This window comes from Dipodomys merriami, unplaced genomic scaffold (assembly GCF_024711535.1).
Source record: "Dipodomys merriami isolate MVZ:Mamm:240054 unplaced genomic scaffold, mDipMer1.0.p SCAF_19, whole genome shotgun sequence".
NCBI lineage: Eukaryota > Metazoa > Chordata > Mammalia > Rodentia > Heteromyidae > Dipodomys > Dipodomys merriami.
Window position 1 is genome coordinate 29,314,608 of NW_027203270.1, and position 23,032 is coordinate 29,337,639.

The window sequence follows — 23,032 nt, forward strand, 5'->3', positions numbered from 1 at the left end:
ACCAATCCAGGCGCCAGCATGGAGTCCTCTTCCCTCCGATGGTTTGGATGGTGGCTGTGCTCACAGCTAAACCCTGTGGCCTGAGTGAGCTCAGGGGCCTGCAGACCTAGTGCATTTGTTAACAGGGTCTTTGAACACAGGCCTTTCCAGAGCAAAAGTGCAGTATTTTCCTCTGCCTTTTGAGAATCCCGAGACCCAAAGTGACACTGGGATTTTTCTTCCCAGCTTATGTGACTAATGCAAGTAAGTATTCTCATGTCACCAGGTATTTTGCCTCTAGGTTAGGGTCATGAGGTTACTTCTAGGGTGGCTAGGGACATCTAGCTGGGAGCTCAGCTTGGAGGGGGACCTGGAGTTGGTTACTGCTTAACACCCTCCGGGTACAGTGGAGCTGGTCACTGGCCCATGCTCCTGTCAGGAAGAGCCAGACCATCCTGGCAGAAAGGCAGCGTTGCAGTGTGATTGTAACTTGGGCTGTGATAGGCTTTGTTCAAATAGAATCCTCCCTGGAGACTCAGCTATGTGAAAGAAAAGTGTGCCCCCAGCGCTTCCCGTCTGCTGCATGGGCCTCCATGTAGCTAGTGGTGATGATGACTCTAGAAGCTCCAGGAAACAGAGAACACTAACAATTGTTCACTGACTTGACAGGCCAGCAGTGGTGTGAGCTCCCAGCACCTAGTCTTCACCCTTGGAAGCCAAGTAGGAGGGCCAGGGCCTGGTGCCTAAGGCGGCCCTATCTCTATGGTCAAGAAGGGGATGGGTGAGCTCTTCTTGCTAGGTTCTGACACCTGGCATCCCCAGTGGATCAGACTACCCAGACCACCCACTATCTGTGAGTCTAGTCTCCGTCCTCCTGGCAGATGTTCCTCTTTATTACTAATAAACTGGCAGCCTGGTCCTTGCCTCATTATCTCTATCTCAGGGGCTTGCCTGCTAGTTTAGGCTTATGTTAAGGACAAATCCAATCAGTCACTGCATCAGAAAAGCAAGAAACACCCAGAGCTGGGCTGGGAATGTGGCTCAGTGGTAGAGGGCTTGCCTAGTATGCATGAAGCCCTGGGTTCTATTCCTCAATATCACATAAAACAGAAAAGGTGGGAAGTGGCGCTGTGGCTCAAGTGGTAGAGTGCTAGCCTTGAGCAAAAGCAGCTCAGGGAGAGGGCCCAGGCTCCGAGTTCAAACCCAGGACTGGGAAAAGAAAAGAAAAGAAAAGAGAAAGAAGGAAGGAAGGAAGAAAGGAAAGAAAGAAAGAAAGACCCAGAGCCTGAAAGCAGAGGGTCAGACCTGACCCCAGAGCATTCACTATGGAAAGAAGCCATCTGACCTGTCTCTGCCCATGCCCAGAATTCTAATTACCTAAACTATCTGCCTTGGTTTTCCCATTTGTAAAATAGAGATAGTAAAAACAAAGATAAAAAACAAACAAAAAACCCCTCAAGGGTTTTCTGTAGGGACAGCATGGAATGGGTATTGGTGAGTTCTCTGCACAGCCGCTGGCGCCTGGCCCGTGCTTGGCCAGCATGAGGCTGTCTCTCTTCCTGTTTCACTCCAGTAATTCTAAGCAGCTCACTAGGGTCACAGTGAAGTCTGAGTGGGCTTACAGCAAAGCTGCACTTTCTGAGACACATGCTCTGTGCATGTTCAAGGCTCTGAGGCTGAGCAGAAGCCTCCTGAAGAGCCCTCAGGCTTAATGCAGGAGCCAGGCAGGCCCAGAATCTGCTGGTCAGGGAAACAGCAGCCTGTGAACTGGGTGGAAGTCAGTGCCGTGTCCACTGTGGGTAAGGGTCACAGTGGACAAAGGAGGAGCCAGGCCATCAGGGTAGGATAGGACTGCTGGGCAAAGAGCCGGCTCCCAGTCACTGTGGACTACGGCCACAGTCATTTCTGAGGCCTCCCTTTACCCCCAAATCCTTAACACCTCATGGCTCCTTTAGGGATTCATCTGCTTCCCTGAGGCCCATTTCAGACTTCCTTTACTGCCTAGCCTGCCTGCTCTGCTTCACTGAGCTGAGGCTCTCCACTCCCTTCACAGAGGAAAGAGCCACCAGTGCCACCTGCCTCCTGGCTCTCTCATTACTGCTCAGGGGAAGCGTCTTCTGCCTGCAGGGTTTGGGTCCCAGCTCTTCTCCATCCACATACTTGACTGTTCTTGAGCAGCCAGGCTTCTGCACATGCTCTTTTCCCTCCCTCGCTGAGGAACAAGCGTTAGTATCTCCGCTTCTGCCTCCGCCCATGGATATGGTCCTTCTCTGCTCATTAGTTTAATGTCTGTCTTCCACTTGAGAAGACTAGCCTTGGGAGGCTAGGAACCTATCTGCTTTGCTTGTTATGCTTTCAGAACCCAGCACAGTGCTGACATGTTGCAGATGTTCAGTAAGTATCCGTGGTCTGACTAAATAAATAAACCTACCCTCCGGAGACATTGTCAGACTAGGGTGTCAGGGTAGTGCTGATTTTACAGGATGAGTTGAAAAATGCTTTTCTATTTTCTAGGAGAGATTGTACAGCACTAGTATTGTCTTAGTGCATCCATGTTGTGTATCACTGAGCAATGTGGATGCATTCCAGGAAGTACGTGGTCAGGTGACTTTGTGGTTGTGTGTCTATCATAGGGTGTACTCATAAACCTGACAGTACAGCTTAGTACATACCCAGGCTCTACGGGGTCTCAGACGTATATGCTCCATTATGGACCAAAATGTTGTGCACAACTATTTTACCTCTGTAAAGCAGATACGCATGTGCGTGGAACGGGCTCTCTGGGTGTGAGTGGGGCCCCCTGCGGCTGGCAGCCTGGGGATCGTGCTGCTCTTTTTTTTTTTTTTTTTGGTTGTGGGGCCTGGCCTGGGCGCTGTCCCTCAGCTCTTCAGCTCAAGGCTAGCGCTCTACCACCGCTTTTTTTTTTTTTTTTTTTTTTTCTGCTTATGTGGTGCTGAGGAATCAAACCCAGAGCCTCATGCTTACAAGGCAAACACTCTACCACTGAGCCACCTTCCCAGCCCCTGCACAACTATTTTAAAACAATACTATTTCATAATTAAATATTTTAAAATTAAATAAATCAATTATTGAAAATAAAAATCTGGATATTTGGTAACATATAATCTTAGCACCGAGAAGGCTTAGGGCAAGAAATGTAAATGTGAGGCTGGCCTCAAACATAGTGTTACATAGAAAGTTCCAGGCAACCCTGAAACCCTGTCTCAAAAATGTGTGTGGCCAGGTGCCTATGTATAATCCTAGCTACTCAGGATAGATCAGAGGATCATGGTTTGAAGCCAGCTTGGGCAGGAAAAGTCCATGAGACTCATCTCCAATAAACTACCAAAAAGAGCCACAAGTGGAGGTGTGCTTCAAGTGGTAGAGTGCTAGCCTTGAACAAAAGCTCAGGGACAGTGCCCAGGCCCTGAGTTCAAGCCCCAGGACCAGCAAAAAAGTGTTGTGTATTCCTAAAATATTTTGTAGAATTCACCAGTGAAATCATCTAGGCCTTGAGTTTTCTTTGTTAGAAGGTTTTAAATTACAAACTCAATTTCTATATATAGAATGATTCAGGTCATTCCCCCTAAACCTCCTCCCCTCCCCCCTCAGACCTGGGGCCTGAACTCTGGGCCTAGGCACTGTCCCTGCGCTTTTGCTCAAGGCTAGCATTCTACCACTTGAGCCACTTCCGGCTTTTTCTGTTTATGTGGTGCTAAGGAATCGAACCCAGGGCCTCATGCATGACAGGCAAGCACTCTACCACTAAGCCATATTCCCAGCCCAGGTTATCCTTTCTTAAGGTGAGTTTTGATGATTTGAGTCTTTCAAAGTATTGATCCATTTCTTCTAAAATACTGAGTTTATAGGCATAAAGTTGCTAATAGTATTCTCTGGTTATACTTTTAGTGTCTGTGTGGTCTGCTGTGATGTCCCATGTCATCTCCCTACTTCTGGCAATTTGTACCATCTCTTTTTATAGTCAGTCTGGCTAGAGGCAGACTAATTTTATTTATTTTTTCAAAGAACCAGCTTTTTGTTTCATTGACTTTTTAACTGCTTCTAACTTCATTGATTTCTGATCTCATCTTTATTGGCCTTTCCTTTTGCTTGCTTTAGGCTCCCCAAAGAATACTTATCATATGAGACATCCTGATTTATCCCCATTTTACAGATGAAGAAGATGAGTATCAGAAAGAGGTTAACTAACATGTTCAGTGTCCCCAGACTACTGAGTGGCAGAGTCAGGACTCAAACTCAGACTGTCTGACTCCAGAGCCTGTGCTTCTAACCCCCTGAGCCACACTGTCTCTTGGCCACTGAACTCCCTTTTACTAGACCAGATTATCTCACCAAGCACTGCCTAGGTGAGCTACTTTTCAGCTTATTTTGGATACTAAGGATTTCCCACCTTCCTTCCCAGGGATCCTAACTTTCCTCATGGTCTAACGATCACCCTCCAATTCTCTTGACTGAAAACCAAGGTGGGCTGGTGTGGATAGAGAGAAGGCCTTTAGAACTGCCTAGTTGCTTACCTTGGACTTGGCTGAACTACAGGTGGTGGAATCTGTTGGTAAGAAGACAGAGAGAAAATGAAGTTGGATCAGGGCGAGAGGACTGAGTCTTAGGAACAGAATTCTCTTGCCTCAAAGGCTTTAGAAACCAGGGCATTCTCCCTAGGCCCTAGGAGTGTGATGGCATTTTCTACAAGCCAAAAATGATGTCAGTCACTGCTTCCTTTTCAGGCAGGAAGTGACATCATGCCGGGGGCCTCTGGGCCGCCATCTGTCCAGGGTTAAGAAAAAGGAGAGCTTTTCTTTGGGCCTGGTTCCTTCCCCTACCCCTTCTGTCCCAGCGCCTCTAAAGCACTGGAGAGAAAATGCCAAGTATCAGATGCAGTCCACCAAAACCACAACAGTGCAACACAGCAAATCACAGATGCTCTGGAGAAATGGAGACCACACAGTGCATGGAGAGGTGGGGCTTATCCCCCCAACCAACCGGGCCATGAGACCACATGAATGGGTCAGACAGAAGCAGTAATGAAGTGGGTGGGGGGGACCTAGGGGTTACAGTGGGCTGCTGATTGGAGGGAGGTTAACCCCTGTTACAGCCAATCACAAAAGAGGACAAAGCCTCCTATCTGTGAGCCCAGGGTCCCACGTATGTCATAGCATTCATTAAGTGGAGAAGGAACCAGAAACAGGTCCCCGCCAAGGCTGGAGAGGGGCGGGCTGATTCCGCGGCCTCCTGGGGAAGTGGGCAGGTGGGGTTAATACACTCTCACTGGGACAGGCAGGTTAGAGGTCCCCCCAGCCCCTCCCCCAGCACACGGTGAGAACAGCAAGATGGGCTGACCACACACACTGGACGGCCGCAGCAGGTGATTAGAAGAGACAGAGGGCTCCTTCCTGACACCCCCCCAAACGCTGTCTTACAAGGAGGGCTGAGCTCTGCCTGGGACAGAACTGAGGGGCCACTGTGTGGGGGGAGGAGGCAGTGGCTGGAGCCAAGAAGGGCGAGGCCATTCTTTTGCCTCTGAGGACAGAGGGTCAGAGGCCTCTGAAACAGGAGCCTAAGAGCCCAGTGACCAGGGGCCGGAGCTGAAAGGCTGCTGGGGGCAGCTTCCACGCGCTCCCTGCAGAGGCTGGCCCCGGCCAACCTTCCCGAGCCCTAGCAAGTCAGAAGTGACCAGCTTCCCACAGAGAGAAGGCTCACTTGGGGGCTGGGAAGGGCAGCCACGGGTTGGCCAGGCTTCAGCTCCAGCAGAAGCTTCCTTCCCCCTGAGAAGGGGGCTGGGGATGGGAGAGGAGAGGTGGGAGAGAGCATCTGCTGGTGTGTCGGGGCGGGGTTCTCTGCCCGAAACCTTCCTGCCTGGCTCTCAGGCCTGCCCAGCCTTCTTATAATCACCCGCTACTGTTAGTGACCGAGGCCGCAACACTGCACAGTACCCTTTAAATCTCCAACAGGTCCGCTGGAGGAGGGAGGCGGGAGAAGAAGAGGAGGGTGGGATGGAGGGGATGGGGAGGGAGAGCAGGGGAGAAGAGGAGGGAGGGCGGGGTGCAAGGAGAAAAGGAAGAAGAATTAAAAAGAGGAACTCCCATAGAAGGACACTGCCAGCCCGGGAGAAATGAGACCAAGGAAAGAGACCAGATGGGAGGAGGCTGCGTGGAGCCCTGCCCACCTGGGGGCGGGGCTCAGCAGACCCGAGGCTGGATTTCCCCAGACAGGGAGGGGCCCCGACAGCCCCAGCTGTTTTCCAAGCGGGGAGAAGCCACAGCCAGGCTGAGATTGTGACAGGGAAGCTGGACTTCTGGACAGGCGCCTGGGACCCTCAGGAAAGCAGAGCCCACCCCCCTCAGCCCCCCACCCCCAGGCTCCTGCACTCACCTGAGCCTGGGTCGCCAGGGGGCCCTGTCCTGCCAATGTTGGGCAGCAGGTACTCGATGTTGGGCACTGACTGTGTCTCCTTGTCATCCACAGGGGTCTGAAAACAGGAGGAGGGGTCAGCCAGAGGCTCCCCCTCGGACATCTCAGAACAGGGTGTTCTGACAATAGGGTCCATGTCTCCTTATCAGATTGGGGCTCACTAGGGCTCCCTTGGCAGGCAGGGGCCAAAGGCAGGGCCTACACATCCTCCACAGGTCTGTTCTGTGCCTTCCATACGGGACAGGATCCCAAAGGCTCCCTCAGCTGAGGAGGAACAGACATGTCTCCCTCATCAGACTAGCGCTCCCCACAGCCTTCCCTCCCATAAGGGTGGAGGGCAGTGCGGCCTGGGCTAGTGGACTGGGTCTCCTGGGAACCAGGCCCCAAACTCCCCCGTCAGACTGGGGGTTTGTGAAGACAAGGCTGTGTCTCCTTCATCAGATGAGATGGCCAGGGCTGGGACCTTGCCAGGCTTCCGTCTTGCTGCCCACTCTGTTCCCAGGATGGGGGCCCAACTCAGGACAGACAGACAGACAGACACACACACACACACACACACACAATGCACGCACACATGTGCACGCATGCGTGCGCACCTCCCTCCCCCATCACTTACTCGTTCTCCCTTGTCCTCATCATCGCTGAAGAACCAGTCTGACTGCAGAGGAGACAAAAGGAAGGGGTGAAATCAGCATGGAGAGGGCTGAGGGCTCAACCTCATGGCTGAGGACCCACAGGCACCGCCTCGGAGCCCAGGAAGGAGGGTGCAGAGGTGAGGGGAGCCCAGCTCTATGGACTAGAGAAACGGGGCAAGTGGGGCCCAGTGTGGGAGGAAAACAGACACCCCCCCCCAGTGCAAGGAGGCCAATTATCAACCCGAGTCAGGCTTGGGGAGGTCCCGCGGGGGCACCTCACGCAGATGACAGCCTGAAGGCTGGGGGCAGCGGTGCCCTCTAGTGCTAGCCATGTGTACTTGCAGAAGAGGCAAGACATTACATGGTGGCTGTGTTCTCAATCAATCTCTCTCTCTCTCTCTCTCACACACACACACACACACACACACACACTCTGACACATTAAGGATCAAAGTATCATATTCTTTACCCAGAAAAAGGTGTTAGGATGTTCTTTCAGTGGTGGATGAGCAAGAGCTTTTTCACAAATCCCAACCAAACAAGACAAATAAAATAAAAAACAAAACACTTAGATATATTTAACTTAAGAGGTTAAGAATCTTGAAGAAGGGCTGGGAAGGTGGCTCAGCGGTAGAGTGCATGCCTTGCAAGCATGAGGCCCTGGGTTCGATTCCTCAGCACCACATAAACAGAAAAAGCTGGAAGTGGTGCTGTGGCTCCAGTGGTAGAGCGCTAGCCTTGAGCTGAAGAGCTGAGGGACAGTGCCCAGGCCCAGAGTTCAGGCCCCATGACTGGCAAAAAAAAAAAAAAAAGAATCTTGAAGAAGTCTTTCTCAATATTTGCTGAGGAAAAAGAAAATCAGGGCCAGGTGGGGTGGTGCATACCTGTAATACTATTTACTGGGAGGCTAAGGGAGGAGGAGCTACAGTTGGAGGCTAACCTGGACCACACAGTGAGCTTTACAGCACTGTGGACTACCTGCAAGACCCTGCCACAAACCAACACCAAACCCATCCAAATTAAAACAGATTGCTTACAAGTAATCAATGATCACATGTTCTTAGAACTTTTAGCCACGCCAGACATGGGAAGGTAAGAAAGAAATAGAAACTCTGGACTTTTTTTTTTTTTTTTGCTCAATGCTAGTGCTCTACCACTTTGCGCCATAGCACCACTTCCAGTTTTCTGGTGGCTAATTGGAGATAAGAGTCTCAAGGACTTTCCTGCCTGGGCTGGCTTTGAGCCGAGATCCTCAGATCTCAGCTCCTGAGTAGCTAGGATTACAGGCGTGAGCCACCAGCGCCCAGCTGGACTTAGACTTTTGTATAATGTTGGATTGACAAGACTTTGAGAACTCTTGGAGATGGTCTAAGGTGCATTTGCATTATGAAATGGATTTGAGCCTTTGGAGGCTAGAGGCAGAATGTTATGGTTTGGTTATGAATTATCTTCCACAGGCTTATCTGTTGGAGCTTAACTCCTAAGGTGTTATTTGGGGAGGAATGAGACATTTTAAGAGGCAATACCTAGCTGGAGAAAGTAGGTCACTAGGGGAATGTGTCTTGTCTTTCAGTGAATCTTACGGTCTCTCCTCTTCCTGGTTCACTCTCTACTCCCTGTCTACCTAGAGGTTAAGAAGTTCCTCCACCACAGGCTCCCCCTACCATGGTGTTCTGCTGGAGCCCAAGGACAAGCAGTCGTGGATTGGGTCCTCTGAAACTGTGAGCCAAAATAAATCCTTTCTCTCCCTCTCCCTTTTTTGTGCCAGTCCAGGGGCTTGCATTCAGAGCTTGAGTGTTGTCTTTGACCTTTTTTTTTGTCAGTTGTGGGGTTTGAACTCTAAGCCTGGGCACTGTCCCTGCACTCTTCAGCTCAAGGCTAGCGCCCTACCACTTAAGCCACAGAGCCACTTCTGGTTTTCTGGTGGTTAATTGGAGATAAGAGTCTCATGGACTTTCCTGCCCAGGCTGGCTTCAAACCATGATCCTCAGATCTCAGCCTCCTGAGTAGCTAGGATTACAGACATGAGCCACTGGTGCCTAGCTTGATCCTGTCTCTTATTTTTTCTCAGTCATGGGGTTTGAACTCAGGGCCTAATCACTGTCCCTGAGCTCTTTTCTTAGTGGGTGGTGGGGCTTGAACTCAGGCTTGGGTGCTGTCCCTGAGCTCTTTTGCTCAAGGCTAACACTCTACCACTTTGAGACACAGATCCACTTCTGGTGTTATGGTGGTTAGAGATAAGGGTCTCATAGACTTTCCTGCCTAGGCTGGCTTTGAGCCTCAATCCTCAGATCTTAGCCTCCTGAGTAGCTAGAATTACAGGCCTGAGCCACCAGCACCTGACTGATCCTGCCTCTCTTAAAAAAAAGAAAAAGTGTGTGTGTGTGTGGGGGGGGTGTCTAGAAGAAGCATTTAAACAAAGCAGCATAGAAACTATGGAAAATCATGAGTCAAAAATGAATCTTCCATACTGGTACAGGAACAATAGATTAAGAAGTATAATAAATCATAGTATATATGAACCTATCTTAATACATATTAAGCAACAATTCATAGAACTACAGTGAGACCAGAAAAATTAAATATTGTAATGAGCCAAGAAAATTAAAAGTAAAAATGCAGATGTGCTGAACAACAGAATGGACCAGTCTGGCCATGCTTAGAACCCTGCCCCCAGCCATTAGAGAAAGCACACAAAGCAATCAAACAGCAACCAGACTCTGGGATACAGACAATGCTCTCTGCTCATAATTGAAAAAGGAGAGAAATAATAGCAATTTTTTTTGGTTGGTTGAACTCAAGGCCTAGGCACTGACCCTGAGCCTCTTTGTGGTCAAGGCTAGCACTCTACCACCTGAGCCCCAGCGCCACATTTCTGGCTTTTGAGTGGTTAATTTGACTAAAGTCTCACTGACTGGGGCTGGGAAGGTGGCTCAGTGGTAGAGCGCTTGCCTTGCATGCCTGAGGCCCTGGGTTCGATTCCTCAGCACCACATAAGCAAAAAGTCTCACTGACTGCCCAGGCTGGCTTCAAACCAAGATCCTCAGATCTTAGCCCCTTGAGTAGGTAGGATTACAGGTGTGAGTCACCAGTGTCAGCAGTCCAAGAGACTTTTATCTACAATTAACCACTCAAAAAACTGGAAGTAGAACTGTGACTCAATTGGTAGAGCTCTAGCCTTAGGCACAAAGACGCTCAGGGACCACATGCAGGCCCAGAGTCCAAGCCCAACAAAAACAAAAACAAAACAAACAAAAGGCCAATAACTGGAGGATTGTGGTTCATAGTCCATCTTCAAAAAATAACCAGCATAAAGCATGGCGGAAGGCATGGCTCAAGTGGTAGAGCATCACCCTTGACCTTGACAGTGCCCATCCCTGGGCATTAAAAAAAAAAGTCTAAAGGTTTGGCTCAAGTGGTTGAGTGCCAGGAGAGCAAGCAAGTTAAACAAAGCATGAGGCCCTGGGTTCAAGCTCTAGTACGGATTAAAAAAAAAATTAGCCAGGTGTCGGTGGCTCACGCCTGTAATCCTAGCTACTCAGAAGGCTGAGATCTGAGGATCCCAGTTCAAAGCCAGGCCAGGCAGGAAAGTACAGGTCAAGCAGGAAAGTCTGTGAGACTCTTATCTCCAATAAACCACTCAGAAAACCAGAAGTGGTGCTGTGGCTCAAGAGATAGAGTCCTCGCCTTGAGCTGAAGAACTGAGGGACAGCACCCAGGTCTAGAGTTCAAGCCCTATGACCAATACCCCCCCCCAAAAAAAATTCCATTCTGTGAAAGATAAATGAATTAAGAGGCTGAAGGATGAAAAGAAAAGCCAAAGACTAAGAAAAATATTGGCAAAGATATGTCTGATAAAGAACTATTGTGCAATATATACAAAGAACTCATAAAACTCAAAAATAAGAAAACAAAGCTATCTGATTAAATAGGCCAATGACCTGGACACCTCACCCAAGAAACACAGATGGTAAATGACCATATAAAAAGACGCTCCACCACATATGTCACCAAACAAATGCAAATTAAGACAGGAACCATTACACAGCTATTAGACTTGAGCCAAAGTCCAGAACACTGACAGTACCAAATGCTGACTAGAATGTGGAGCACCAGGAAGACTTATTCATCACTAGTGGAATGTAAAATGGAGAAGTCTCTTGGGGATACCTGTTTGGTGGTTTCTTATGGAACTAAATAGCTCTTCTCATATTAACCCAAGGAAGATGAAAACTTCAATCCATGCAAAAACTTGCACGTGGATATTTACAGCAGTTTTATTTATAACTGTCCAAACCTGGAAGCAGCCAAGGTGTCTGCTATGGTTTGGACAAGTGTTCCCTAAGGCTCAGGCATTAATGGCTTAGCCCCCACAGGGTGTGTTGGGAGGTAGCAGAATCTTTAGGAGGTAGGGCCTCACGGGAGCTCCTTAGGCCACTGGGGGCATGCGCTTGAAGGCGAATGTGGGACCCAGCTCACTCTCTTCCTCTTTGCTTCCTTGCAGCTTCACCACAAGTCAAAAGCAATGGAGTCAGTCATGAACTGGAACCTTTTCCACCATGAAACACAATAAACCTTTTTTCTTGCTAAGTTAATTCTCAGATATACACTAACAAAAAGCTGACAAATACATGTCCTTCAGTAGGTGAATGAATAAGTAAGCCATGATACATCCAGACAATGAAAAATTATTCAGTTTCAAAAATAAATGGGCTGGAGCTGGGTGCTGGTGGCTCACGCCTGTAATCCTAGTGACTCAGGAGGCTGAGATCTGAGGATCACAGTTCAAAGCCAGCCCGGGCAGGAAAGTCCATGAGACTCTTATCTCCAATAAACCACCACAAAAGCCAGAAGTGGAGCTATGACTCAAGTGGAAGAACACTAGCCTTGAGCTGAAGAGCTGAGAGACAGCGCCCAAGCCCGGAGTTCAAGCCCCACAACCGACCCTAAATCAATTAATCAATCAATAAAGGGCTCCGGGTGACACTGTCCAAAAAGAAATGTACTCATTACCTTACTTAGGTAACTGTAACCCCACTGTACATCATCTTTATAATAACAATAAAAAATATACAATGAAAAAATAAGCCAGGAAAAGACATGGAAATCACTTTACTGTATATTACTAAATGAATCCAACTACAAGGCATTCTGGAAAATTCTAAACTCTGGAGACAGTAAAGGGACCTGTGGTTATAGGCGTTATGGTAGGGAAGATGACCAGGCAGAGCAAAGAGGAGGTTTTAGGACAGTGAAAATTCTTTGTCTGACACATCATACATCTGTTCAGACTCATGGGAGATACAAGAGTGAACCTTTATGCCAGCTATGAACTTGGGTGATTATGATGTCCAGCTGTCAGGTTTTAATTTTGTTTTATTTTTTCAGTACTGGGGTTTTAAAGTGAGGGCCTTACATTTGCTAAGTAGGCACTTAACAACTAAAGCCATACCTCCAGTCCTTTCTACTTTATTTTTTAAAGTTTTCTTTTCTTTTTGCCAATAGTGGGGTTTGATCTCAGGACCTAGGTGCTATCCCTGAGCTCTTCAGCTCAAGACTAGCACTCTACCACTTGAGCCACAGCGCTACTTCTGATTTTCTTGCCCTGGCTGGCTTTGAATCGAGATCCTCAGATCTCAGCCTCTTGAGTAGCTGGGATTATAGATGTGAATCACCAGTACGTCTAGCTCTACTTTATTTTTCAGATAGTGTTTCAGCCCAGGGATAGCTGGACTGCAATCCTCCTATCTCCAGAGTCAATGGGATTACAGGCCTGCTCAACCACACCCAAAAGATTTTATGTTTTCCGGGATATGGCCTTGCTCTTGCTAGGCACACCCCAGCCCTGGGCTATTATGATATGGTCAAGGTGAGCTCCCCACTCACAAAGAAGGTAGGAGGCTGACACTACAGGGGGCACACAGGGGCCCCATGCAGAGCAATCTCTGTACCTTTCTCTTGATTTTGCTATGAATTTAAAAGTCCTCTAGACAAATAAGTTTTAGAAGTAAAAGTGAATTTAAATAGCAATTAGAAGACCTGATAACAAATGAGCTAAGCAATTTACTTATAAAGGGGTAACAGACCCAAACAAAAGGGACGAAATATCCTTAAAAGGAGGGAAAATAACCAGTATATCAATACAGTAGAAAGTCAAAAACAAAGTATCTAAAATGATCAAAAATTAAAACTGAGGGCTGGGACAGTGGCTCAGTGGTAGAGCACTTGTCTTGCATGCATGAGGCCCTGGGTTCGATTCCTCAGCACCACATAAGCAAAAAGAAAAAAGCCGGAAGTGGCGCTGTGGCTCAAGTGGTAGAGTGCTAGCCTTGGGCTGAAGAGCTGAGGGACAGCGCCCAGGCCGAGTTCAGGCCCCATGACCGGACCCTCCCCCCCCCCAAAAAAATTAAAACTGAGCTGGGCACTCAGTGGTTCATGCCTGAAATCCTAGCTGCTCAGGAGGCTAAGGTCTGAGGATCAATGTTCAAAGATAGCCCTGGCCGGAAAGTTTGTGAGACTTTTATCTCCACTGAACTATCCAAAAAGCCAGAAGCAGTGCTGTGATTCAAGTGGTAGATGCCTGACCTTAAGAAAGCTCACACACACACACACACACACACACACACACACACACACACACACACACACACACACACACACACACACACACACACACACACACACACACACACACACAGAGTTAAAACTTTTTGTACTTTGAAAAAAATCAGAAAAAAAACAAATCTCTGACATATCTGATCAAGATAAAGAGAAGGGCTGGGAATGTGGTTTAGGGGAGGTTGCTTGCCTAGCATGCATGAAGCCCTGGGTTCTATTCCTCAATACCACATAAACAGCAAAAGCTGGAAGTAGTGCTGTGGCTCAAGTGGTAGAGTGCTAGCCCCAAACAAAAGAAGCTCAGGGTCAGTGCCCAGGTCCTGAGTTCAAGCCCCAGGATTAGCAGAGAAAGAGAGAGCGAGAGAGACAAAGACAGAGAGACAGAGACAGAGACAGAGACACAGAGAGAGACAGAGAGAGAAAACAATACAGAAGGGAAAGAAAAAATAACTAGAGCTAGAAAAGATATTTGAAATGTAATAAAGATTTCAAAGGATAGATAATTCAGATAAAATGTAGAACGTTGCCAAAATTGACAAAAGGAAAAGTTAAAAACAAATAGACTACAAACAACTAAATTCATTTAAATAATCACTCAAACTCTCGCCCCCAAAGCACTGTAGACCTTGGCATTTTGTAGTTTCAACGTATCGCTCCAATATTCCAAGGAATTTATAATCTCTGTCTTCACGGGTCATTCTAAAGGTGGGTAATGAGGGAATACTAAGGCCAGGCATGGTAGCATTCATCTGTAATCCCAGCTACCAGGTGGCAGAGGCAGAAGGATTGTAGTCTAAAGCTGGTCCACCTCCTCTGGCCAAGTGCCAATATCATTATTTCTTAGACCTGAGTGGGCACCTGGGTCTCAGATTTAGATATGGAAATATGATGATTCATAAAAACATCCTGAACCTCCAGAAGAGGGCAGAGCTGCCTTTGTAGCTGAAACACAAAGGCCCCCTGCGCCCTCTGCTGGCCAGTTGGTAGGCTGTGGAGTGGAGTCTGGGAGGGAAGCCCAGGACTATGGTGAGTGGACAATAGTACTCAGGAGCTGGGCGCCAGTGGCTCACACCTGTAATCCTTGCTACTCAGGAGGCTGAGATCTTAGGTTCCCAGTTCAAAGCTAGTCTGTGCAGCAAAGTCCCCGTGAAACTCCTATCTCAGATTAACCACTCAAAACCAGGAGGTGGCGCTGTGGCTCAAGTGGCAGAGCCCTTCTTGCCTTGAGCACAAAGAGGCTCAGGGACAGTGCCTAGGTGCTAAGTTCAAGCCCCACAACCAACAAAAAAAACCCAAACAAACAAAAAATAAAAAAATGAAGAATAATTTTAAAAAACTAATAGAACTCAGGAGGTGGGGAGAGAGGACTGTAGGTGTCTTCAGGGAACCCGAGCTGAACCAGCCCAAGACATAGGAATGAGAACGGAGGAGCTTGCCCTGGGGCCGTGCTCCGTGCTGCTTGCCTGTCCTGGTCACCCTGTCTCCCACCCTCAGACCCAGGAACCTTCCTGCCTCCCTTCTCTTGAAGCTCAGGGTCCTCCTGGCTCTCCTACCTAGGCCTCAGAACTGATGGACGTCTCCGAGCCAGTCCTGTTTTGCCTGGAAATGCAGCCAGCCTGTCACTGCGAAGGCATGGCCACCCCAGCAGCTTCTCCTTACCTGACAGCCTCGCCCAGAGCGACCCAACCCAGGCTTGCCCCCCCCCCCTCTCCCTCCTCCCCCTCACACACACACACACACACACACCACATGCACGCAATGGGCACGTACATGCTGGATCAGCGTCTCCACGATCTTGTAGCGGTCAGGCATGTGGGTCACCATATCTGTCATGTTGTCCTCAGATGTCCTCACCAATGTTGGCCCAAAGACCAGGGCCAGGTTCCGTGGCTCCATCTGGGCAGGGAAGCGGGCAGGCCAGGCTCAGTGTTCTAGCTCTCCCCTCCAGCGCTTCTTCCTTCCCCCTCCTTCCACGCCCCTGACCTCATCCTGAGCTGTCCCTAGCTTAGGGAATGGACATCTTGCATGGACAATGGAGGTAGCTTGGCAAACAGAGAACAGGCCAGACAGCCACGCACACCTGTACAGGATGGGACTGAGGGGTTTGAGCCAGCCGTGGGGGCACTGGCGTGGCATAGCTGGTGGAGGGCCCGAGGGTATTAGACCCAGGAGAAAATCATCACTCCCCTCCATTTCCTCACTATGGAACCAAAACACTTCAGGACTCGAGCAGGAAAAGGTGGCGCCTAGGCCTGGAGCTTGATCAGAGGACAGGTGTCCGTGACACAGGACAGGCCACCTGCTTTTCAAAGCCCTGGCTGGCATGCAGGAGGGGTGGGGCAGGCATTGCTGAGGAGACCCGAGTGAGTCTATCCCCCCCCAACTCCAGCCGAGCCCACTCACCTTGTTCTTCTCTGAGTGGTCGGCGATGGTCTTGAGGTGGCCGACGAGGAATTTGAGTGTCTCGTAGTAGTGTCCCGGGAGATCTCGGATCTGGGTGGGTGAGAGGAGGGTAGGGACGAGGCTATGACAGACGCTCGCAGCTTGCAACACGTCTCCACGGGCGTCCCCTGCCACACCTCAGACAGGCTGGAATCTACTGCCCCCTTTCTTTGGTACAGATGGAGAAACTGAGGCCCCAAGTGGAGAAGGGCTCCTCCCAGGCCATTGGGGGACTGGCACTGGAACCCAGGGCCTCCTGGCACAGACGTGCTCTTTGCCCTCCCCCCTGCGTCTGCCTAACTGCACCCCTTGCTCACCAGCTTCCGCAGCGTCTTCATCCGCTCCCTGGAGTCTTCAATGCGGTTGGCCTCGATGAAGTCGTTGTATTTGTCTAGAACACAGGAAAGGCTCCTTAGCAAGCGAGGCGCCCCCTCCACACACCTGGGTGGGCTGAGGATCCCTGCCGGGGGCGCTGCTTGGTGCCCATTTCAGTCTAGTTTGGAGCCCTTGAGCCCCTGAATGTCCATAGGCCAAGCCAGCACACCTGCACAGGTGCACCTGACCTGCAGCCCAGAATGTCCACTGGGGAGGAAGTAAGGGCCGAGCCGCATGCTGATCTTGGAAGGGGTCCCGTCCCACTCTCCAAGACAAGAAGCCAAGGCTCTGCAGGTCAGGACACAGAGGAGAGGCTTTTGGATGCTTCCGCCTGCAAATCCCAATGCCCGAAGTTCCCAAAGATGTCCACAGAGAACCTCACAATGAGGCTGTTCTGACTTCTATCTGGGGCTGGGTGGAGCTCAGTGGTAGAGCTGTGTGTAGCACACATGAGGCCCTGGTTCCGTCTCCAACACCAAAATACAAAATTTACCCAGATGTGTACATGCACACAGACAGCCAGGATATTTGTTTGCTTGTTTGAGTTACAGTCTCATTATAGAATCTAAACTGGCCTAGGATTCACAATCCTCCTGCCTCTGCCTCCTGAGTGCTGAGATTATAGGCATGCACCACTCTATCCAGCTCATGTTCAGTTAACTGAAAAGGTCAGAGGAAAATGACAACCAGAAGAAATATTTCCAAATACCAACAAAGGGTTCAAATCTACAATATCTGTTCCCACAAATCCCTACTGAAAATGATAAGCCAGCAGAAAATGGACATATACTATACACAAGCAATCACAGAGGAAATAGAAAAGGCTAATAATAAACTGATACATAAATGTATGCATGGCTATAATCCTAGTAATTTAGGGGCTAAGGTAGGAGAATCTCAAGTTTAAGGCCAGCCATGGCTTCAGAGGGATTCTAGGACAGGCTAGGATACAAAGCAAGGCCTTATCTAAACAATAGGGAATGTGGTTTAGTGGTAGAATGCTTGCCTAGCATGCATGAAGCCGTGGGTTGGATTCCTCAGTACCACATTAAACAGAAAAAGCCAGAAGTGGTGCTGTGGCTCAAGTTTAAGTGGTAGAGTACTAGCCTTGAGCAAAAGCAACTCAGGGACAATGTCCAGGACCTGAGTTCAAGCCTCAGGGCCGGCAAAAAAAAAAAAAAAAGCAAAACAGCAAGAGGAAAGGAAGATAAAAGTGCTTTGGCTCATACCTGTAATCCTAGTTACTCAGGAGGCTGAGATCTGAGGATCACAGTTCAAAGCCAGCCCAGGCAGGAAAGTCCATGGTAACTATATCTATTCAGCAAAAACAGTTTTGGAGGCATGCCTCAGTAGTAAAGTGCTTGTCTGCAAGAAATGGCCCTGAGTTCAAATACCAGAACTACAAACAACAACAAAAAAATCTAATGCAGCCTAGCACTGCTGGCTCACACTTGTGATCCTAGCTACATAGGAGGCTAGGATCTGAGGATCATGGTTCAAAGCCAGCCCTGACAGGAAAGTCTATGAGACTCTTTTTTTGTGTGTGTGGGGTCCAGTTGTGGGCCTGAACTCTGGGCCTGGGCGTTGTTCCTCAGCTCTTCAGCTCAAGGCTAGCACTCTACCACTTGAGCCACAGCGCCACTTCTGGCTTTTTTTCTTTTTGCATATGTGGTGCTGAGGAATCGAACCCAGAGCCTCGTGCATGCAAGGCAAGCGCTCTACCACTGTGCCACCTTCCCAGGCCTCTATGAGACTCTTATCTCTAATTAACCACCAGAAAACCAGAAGTGGTGCTGTGGCTCAAAGTGGTAGAGTGCTAGCCTTGAGCAAAAGAGCTCAGAGACAAAGCCCAGACCTGAGTTCAAGCCCCATGATTGACAAAAACAAAAATAACTAATGCAGTAAGATTTAATCTCCCTGGTAATAACGGAATTCAATGAAAACAATGAGATTCTATTTCCTCTACTGACTAGTAAAAGTTTAAAGTATTAATAACAGGGCCAGATGCAATGGATTATGCCTATAATTCTAGCCTCTCAGAAGGCTGAGATCTGAGGATTGAGGTTAAAAGCCAACCTGAGCAGGAAAGTCCATGAGACTCTTTATCTCCAATTAACTACTAAAAAGCCAGAAGTGGGGCTGGCTCAAATAGTAGAACACTACCCTTGAGCAAAAATCTGAGGGACAGCATCCAGGCCCTGAGTTCAAGCCACAGGATTGGCACACATACATAAAAACTATCAATAACATGTGTGCCAAACTCCAGGTTTGACCCCAGTGAATTACATCCAACGCCAATAGGGAGGTGGGAGACATGCTGGCCCGCGAAGGGGTGACCCAGGCCCTCCTCAGCATGTAGTCTGACTTTAGCTCTCAAAGATATTCAGCAGTATACTCACTTAGCAGTTCCACACCTCCTAACCCAGGCAGGCATGCGAGGACTCCTCCAGGAGTCACTGACTAAGGCAGGGTTTGGAATAGGGAGAATCTGAAGACAATCTAAGCACCCATCAGGAGAGGAGTGACTAGAGAAATGACTGTCTCCCCAGACTGCAATCCTACGTGGTGGATTTAAAAGAACAAAGTCAAGCAAGGCGCCAGTGGCTCACACCTGTAATCCTAGCAACTCAGGAGACTGAGATCTGAGGATGGCGGTTCAAAGCCAGCCTGGGCAGGAAAGGCCGTGAGACTCTTATCTCCAATAAACCACTCAGAAAACTGGAAGTGGCACTGTGGCTCAAGTGGTAGAGCACTAGCCTTGAGCTGAAGAGTTGAGGGGCAGCGCCCAGGCCCAGAGTTCAACCCCCACAACCAACAACAACAACAAAAGAATAAAATCAAGCTTTCCATGGGGATATGAATGAATCTCAAAATTACAACCTTGCTTTTGTTAGGAACCAATCCCAGGGGTATGCTGCGGCCTGCTCACACCAGCTCCTGAGAATGTATTATGATCATCTCTTCCCAGTTTCATGTTGGTAACTTTTTTTTGGGGGGGGGGGAGGAAGGGGTGGTCCTGGGGCTTTAACTCAAGCCCGTGCACTGTCTCTGATCTTTTTTATTCAAGGCTAGTGCTGTGCCACTTGAGCCACAGCTCCACTTCAAGCTTTTTTGGTAGGCAATTGGAGTTTCATAGGCTTATTTGCCCAGGATAGCTTTAAACTGTGATCCTCGGATCTCAGCTTCTTGAGTAGCTAGGATTACAGGCTTGAGCCACCTGGCTAATGTTAATGACATCTTGTTTAAAATAAGCCACAGTGGGAGTAGTTATACCAGGGAAATTGAAATACGCCACAGATCAAGGGCATTTCCCCTAGACAGCCAGATCTGAAGTATTTAGCAGCACACCATTGAGTGCAATCGCAAAGCCCATGCAGGCCTGGGTGTCATCCATGCGCACAAGGGCAGGAAGGAAGCAACAACTGTGAACAAGCAACTCAGGACCTGAGCAAGAACTGAGCTCTGTAGTAGAATCCTGGCTCTGCCACATACAGGCTGTGTGACCCCTGGGCGAGTCACTTGACCTCTCTGAGCTTCCTTTTCCTCTTCTTGTGATGGAGTGGTAACTCCTTAGCACTGCCCTTAGGGAGCTGTTTTCAGGAGTTGGACCTGGCACATTGTGAGTGTGCAGGAAGCGCGACCTGGGGGATGCCAGCGGGAGAAGGACAATGACCTCTACGTCTCGCTTTACAGCTCAGCATTTCATACAAATGTGTGTGTGCGTTACACAAACACACCAGGTCTCCTCTCACGTCCCCTCCTACTTCCGCCTCTCACTCACCATCAGTGAAGAGAGGCTCAGGCAGCTTCCGGAAGAAGGACTTGAGCAGGCTGCTGATCACATTGAGGTCTTGCCAGCGCTGGGGAGAGATAAAAGATGTCAAGCTCCACACGGGACCAGCCAGGGCTGCCCAGGTACCCAGGCTTCTACATCAGTCCAGAAAACACACACCTGGCCCCAGGAAGTCTACCCCAACACTCGAAACACCCATTACCTGGTCCCTTCTTTGGACCAGGCCCCATGGGGAACAGAAATGAGCAGGAGCCACCCACACAAACCTGCCCTCAGCGCCTCTGTTGGACCAGCGAGTACCAAGCTCCCCACCCAGTGAGAATCTCCCACCTACCCAAAGTCTACGTGTCCATAGCAAGCAATTGTATGCCTCACTCCTCTTTGTCTCAGGCCCTTTGCACATGCTATTCCCTGTACTAGGATTCTACTCCCCCATCCTTCACATGGCTAGCTCCTCATCTTACCTGACTGCACTTCCCTGTCTGCACCTCGGCCTGATTTTGTTTCTTCCCTGGTGCTTACCCTTAAACTCAGGGCCTGGGCACTGTCCCTGAGCTTCTTTTTGCTCAAGGCTAGCACTCTACCACTTGAGCCACAGCACCACTTCCGGCTTTTTCTGTTTATGTGGTAGGGAGGAATTGAACCCAGGGCTTCATGCATGCTAGGCAAGCACACTACCACTAAGCCACATTCCCAGCCATCATCCTTTTTTCTTTTCTTTTCCTTCCTTCCTTCCTTCCTGCCCTCCCTCCCTCCCCCCCCCCCCCTTTCTTTTTGCCAGTCCTGGGACATGAACTCAGCACTATCCCTGAGCTTCTTTTTGCTCAAGGCTGGCACTCTACCACTTGAGCCACAGCACCACTTCCGGCTTTTTCTGCTTAGGTGGTACTGAGGAATCAAACCCAGGGCTTCACACATGCTAGGCAAGCAATCTACCACTGAGCCACATTCTCAGCCCTATCTTTTTGTTTTCTTATTCATTATTATCACCCATGGGGAGGGGAGCCACTCATATCAATGCATATAGCCAGGAATATTGGTAAATTCCCTCCATTAGGAAGACACCCTTCTCCTTTGGATACGTAATTATTTTCCCCCAAATGTTAACCATGCCAAGGTAGAGAAACTCTAGTCTAAATAAATGGCTGACCAGAATGAATGAATAGTGGGTCACTACTCATTCTATCCACAAGAGGGCACCATCACCCTGTACCATGGCAAAGTCAGGCCCAAATAACCTGCAGTGAAGTACGGTGAACTCCTGACCAGAAAGCAAATGGAAAATTCTCAACAAAGAGACCCAAGGGACAATGTGCACACTCATCACAATCAAGCTGTCGTTTAATGCCAGACAATTCCCAAACAACAGACTCAACACTGAGGTCTAGCAAATGACATCCATCTATGACTGACAGCAGCCTGGGCCTGCCCAGGCTCAAGCCAGCCCTCCTCCCTCCAGCTCTGGCCACAATTCTCCCTGACTCAGGCCAGGGGAGGCGCTTCCCTGAGTGCTCACCCTGAGCCCAGCCCGGCTCCTGCCACTCATTCCTACCAGCCCTCAGGGATGGGTCCTTCTACCTCGCAGCTGTTGAACCTAGGTTTCCGGCCCAGCCTTCCAGCCTCCTGTCCCTTCTGGGTGTCCCTCTTTGGCCCCACACACCCCAGGCCACTCTCTGGTCCACACAGTCTAGAGGCTGAGGCTGCTGTGACCTCATAAGGGGACTTGTCGATGGAGACACGAGCTGACTCAGCCCCGCTTCAAACTCTTCCTAAGCCACTCTGTTCTTCCCACCTGTCAGAGGCCCATACTCAGCTCCCAGTCCCCAGCCCCAACATCTGCTGTTCCTGCCCCTCCTTCCTCTCTGCAGTCAGCTCCTGGACTAGTTCTCTCCTGCCTGTTGCCCTCCTGATCCTCAGTCTTTTTTTTAGAGCATCAGCCATCTTCTCACACCTTCCCCAGTTACTGGCCACTGGATCAAGGTCAAAGGTTCAACCTGGATACCTCTATGCCCAGAAGAAGCGTCCATTCTGTCCAACCATCCAGTCCTCCTCTGGGCTCTGGGCAAGTCCATCATCCCTTACCTGTACAGCCCTCCTTTGCGTCCTTAGAGGACTCAGCTGCGGTTCTGCCCTGACTCCCACCTCACACGTCCCCCTCCCTCTGCTCACACAGGTCTCAGTTCTCTTGTGCATGATAGCTCAGCTGCATGTCTTTCCCTGCCCTCTCCCAAAGGCAGGAAGGGGCTTCGTGCTGTGTGATCATGGTACTCATGGCTCAGATTTATGGTTTTCTAAAGCATCTTTTTCATTAGAACCCTTGTGGTCATGAAAACCCAAACTGAACCAGGCACTGGTAGCTCACACCTGTAATCCTGGCTATTCAGGAGGCTGCGATCTGAGGATCATGGTTCAAAGCCAGCCCTGGCAGGAAAGGCCATGAGACACATATCTTCAATTAACTACCTAAAAACTGGAAGTGCACTGTGGCTCAAAGTGGTAGAGTACTAGCCTTGAGCAAAAAAAAAAAAAAAAAAAAAAAAAAAAAATCTCAGGGACAGTGCCCAGGCCCTGAGTTCAATCTCCACAACTGACCAAAACAAACAAACCAAAAGGTGACAGGCAGAACAAAGAGGGTGGCTCTTGTCCCAACAAGGATGGAGGTCCTGGTCTGTCCCTGACCTATGTCAGCCTCTCTGAAACCCTAGGATGCTGGGATCAGCATTTGAGAACCGAGGAGCCTGCTACAAATTCCTAAGTGTGG

The 23,032-nt window shown here is 49.3% G+C and overlaps 1 protein-coding gene across 2 annotated transcripts in view; it reads right to left on the reverse strand.

The window, feature by feature from the left end:
* Positions 1-23,032, reverse strand: part of Arhgap23 (Rho GTPase activating protein 23) — a 46,172-nt gene that overhangs the window by 2,825 nt on the left and 20,315 nt on the right. For both annotated transcript variants that reach the window (XM_070028195.1, XM_070028196.1), the window contains exons 12-18: positions 20,260-20,338; positions 16,421-16,494; positions 16,065-16,154; positions 15,432-15,557; positions 7,025-7,066; positions 6,370-6,466; positions 4,515-4,546 (exon numbers count right to left, since the gene is read on the reverse strand). In XM_070028195.1, the coding sequence (XP_069884296.1) occupies positions 4,515-4,546; positions 6,370-6,466; positions 7,025-7,066; positions 15,432-15,557; positions 16,065-16,154; positions 16,421-16,494; positions 20,260-20,338 (540 nt within the window). The remainder of the gene's footprint in view (positions 1-4,514; positions 4,547-6,369; positions 6,467-7,024; positions 7,067-15,431; positions 15,558-16,064; positions 16,155-16,420; positions 16,495-20,259; positions 20,339-23,032) is intronic.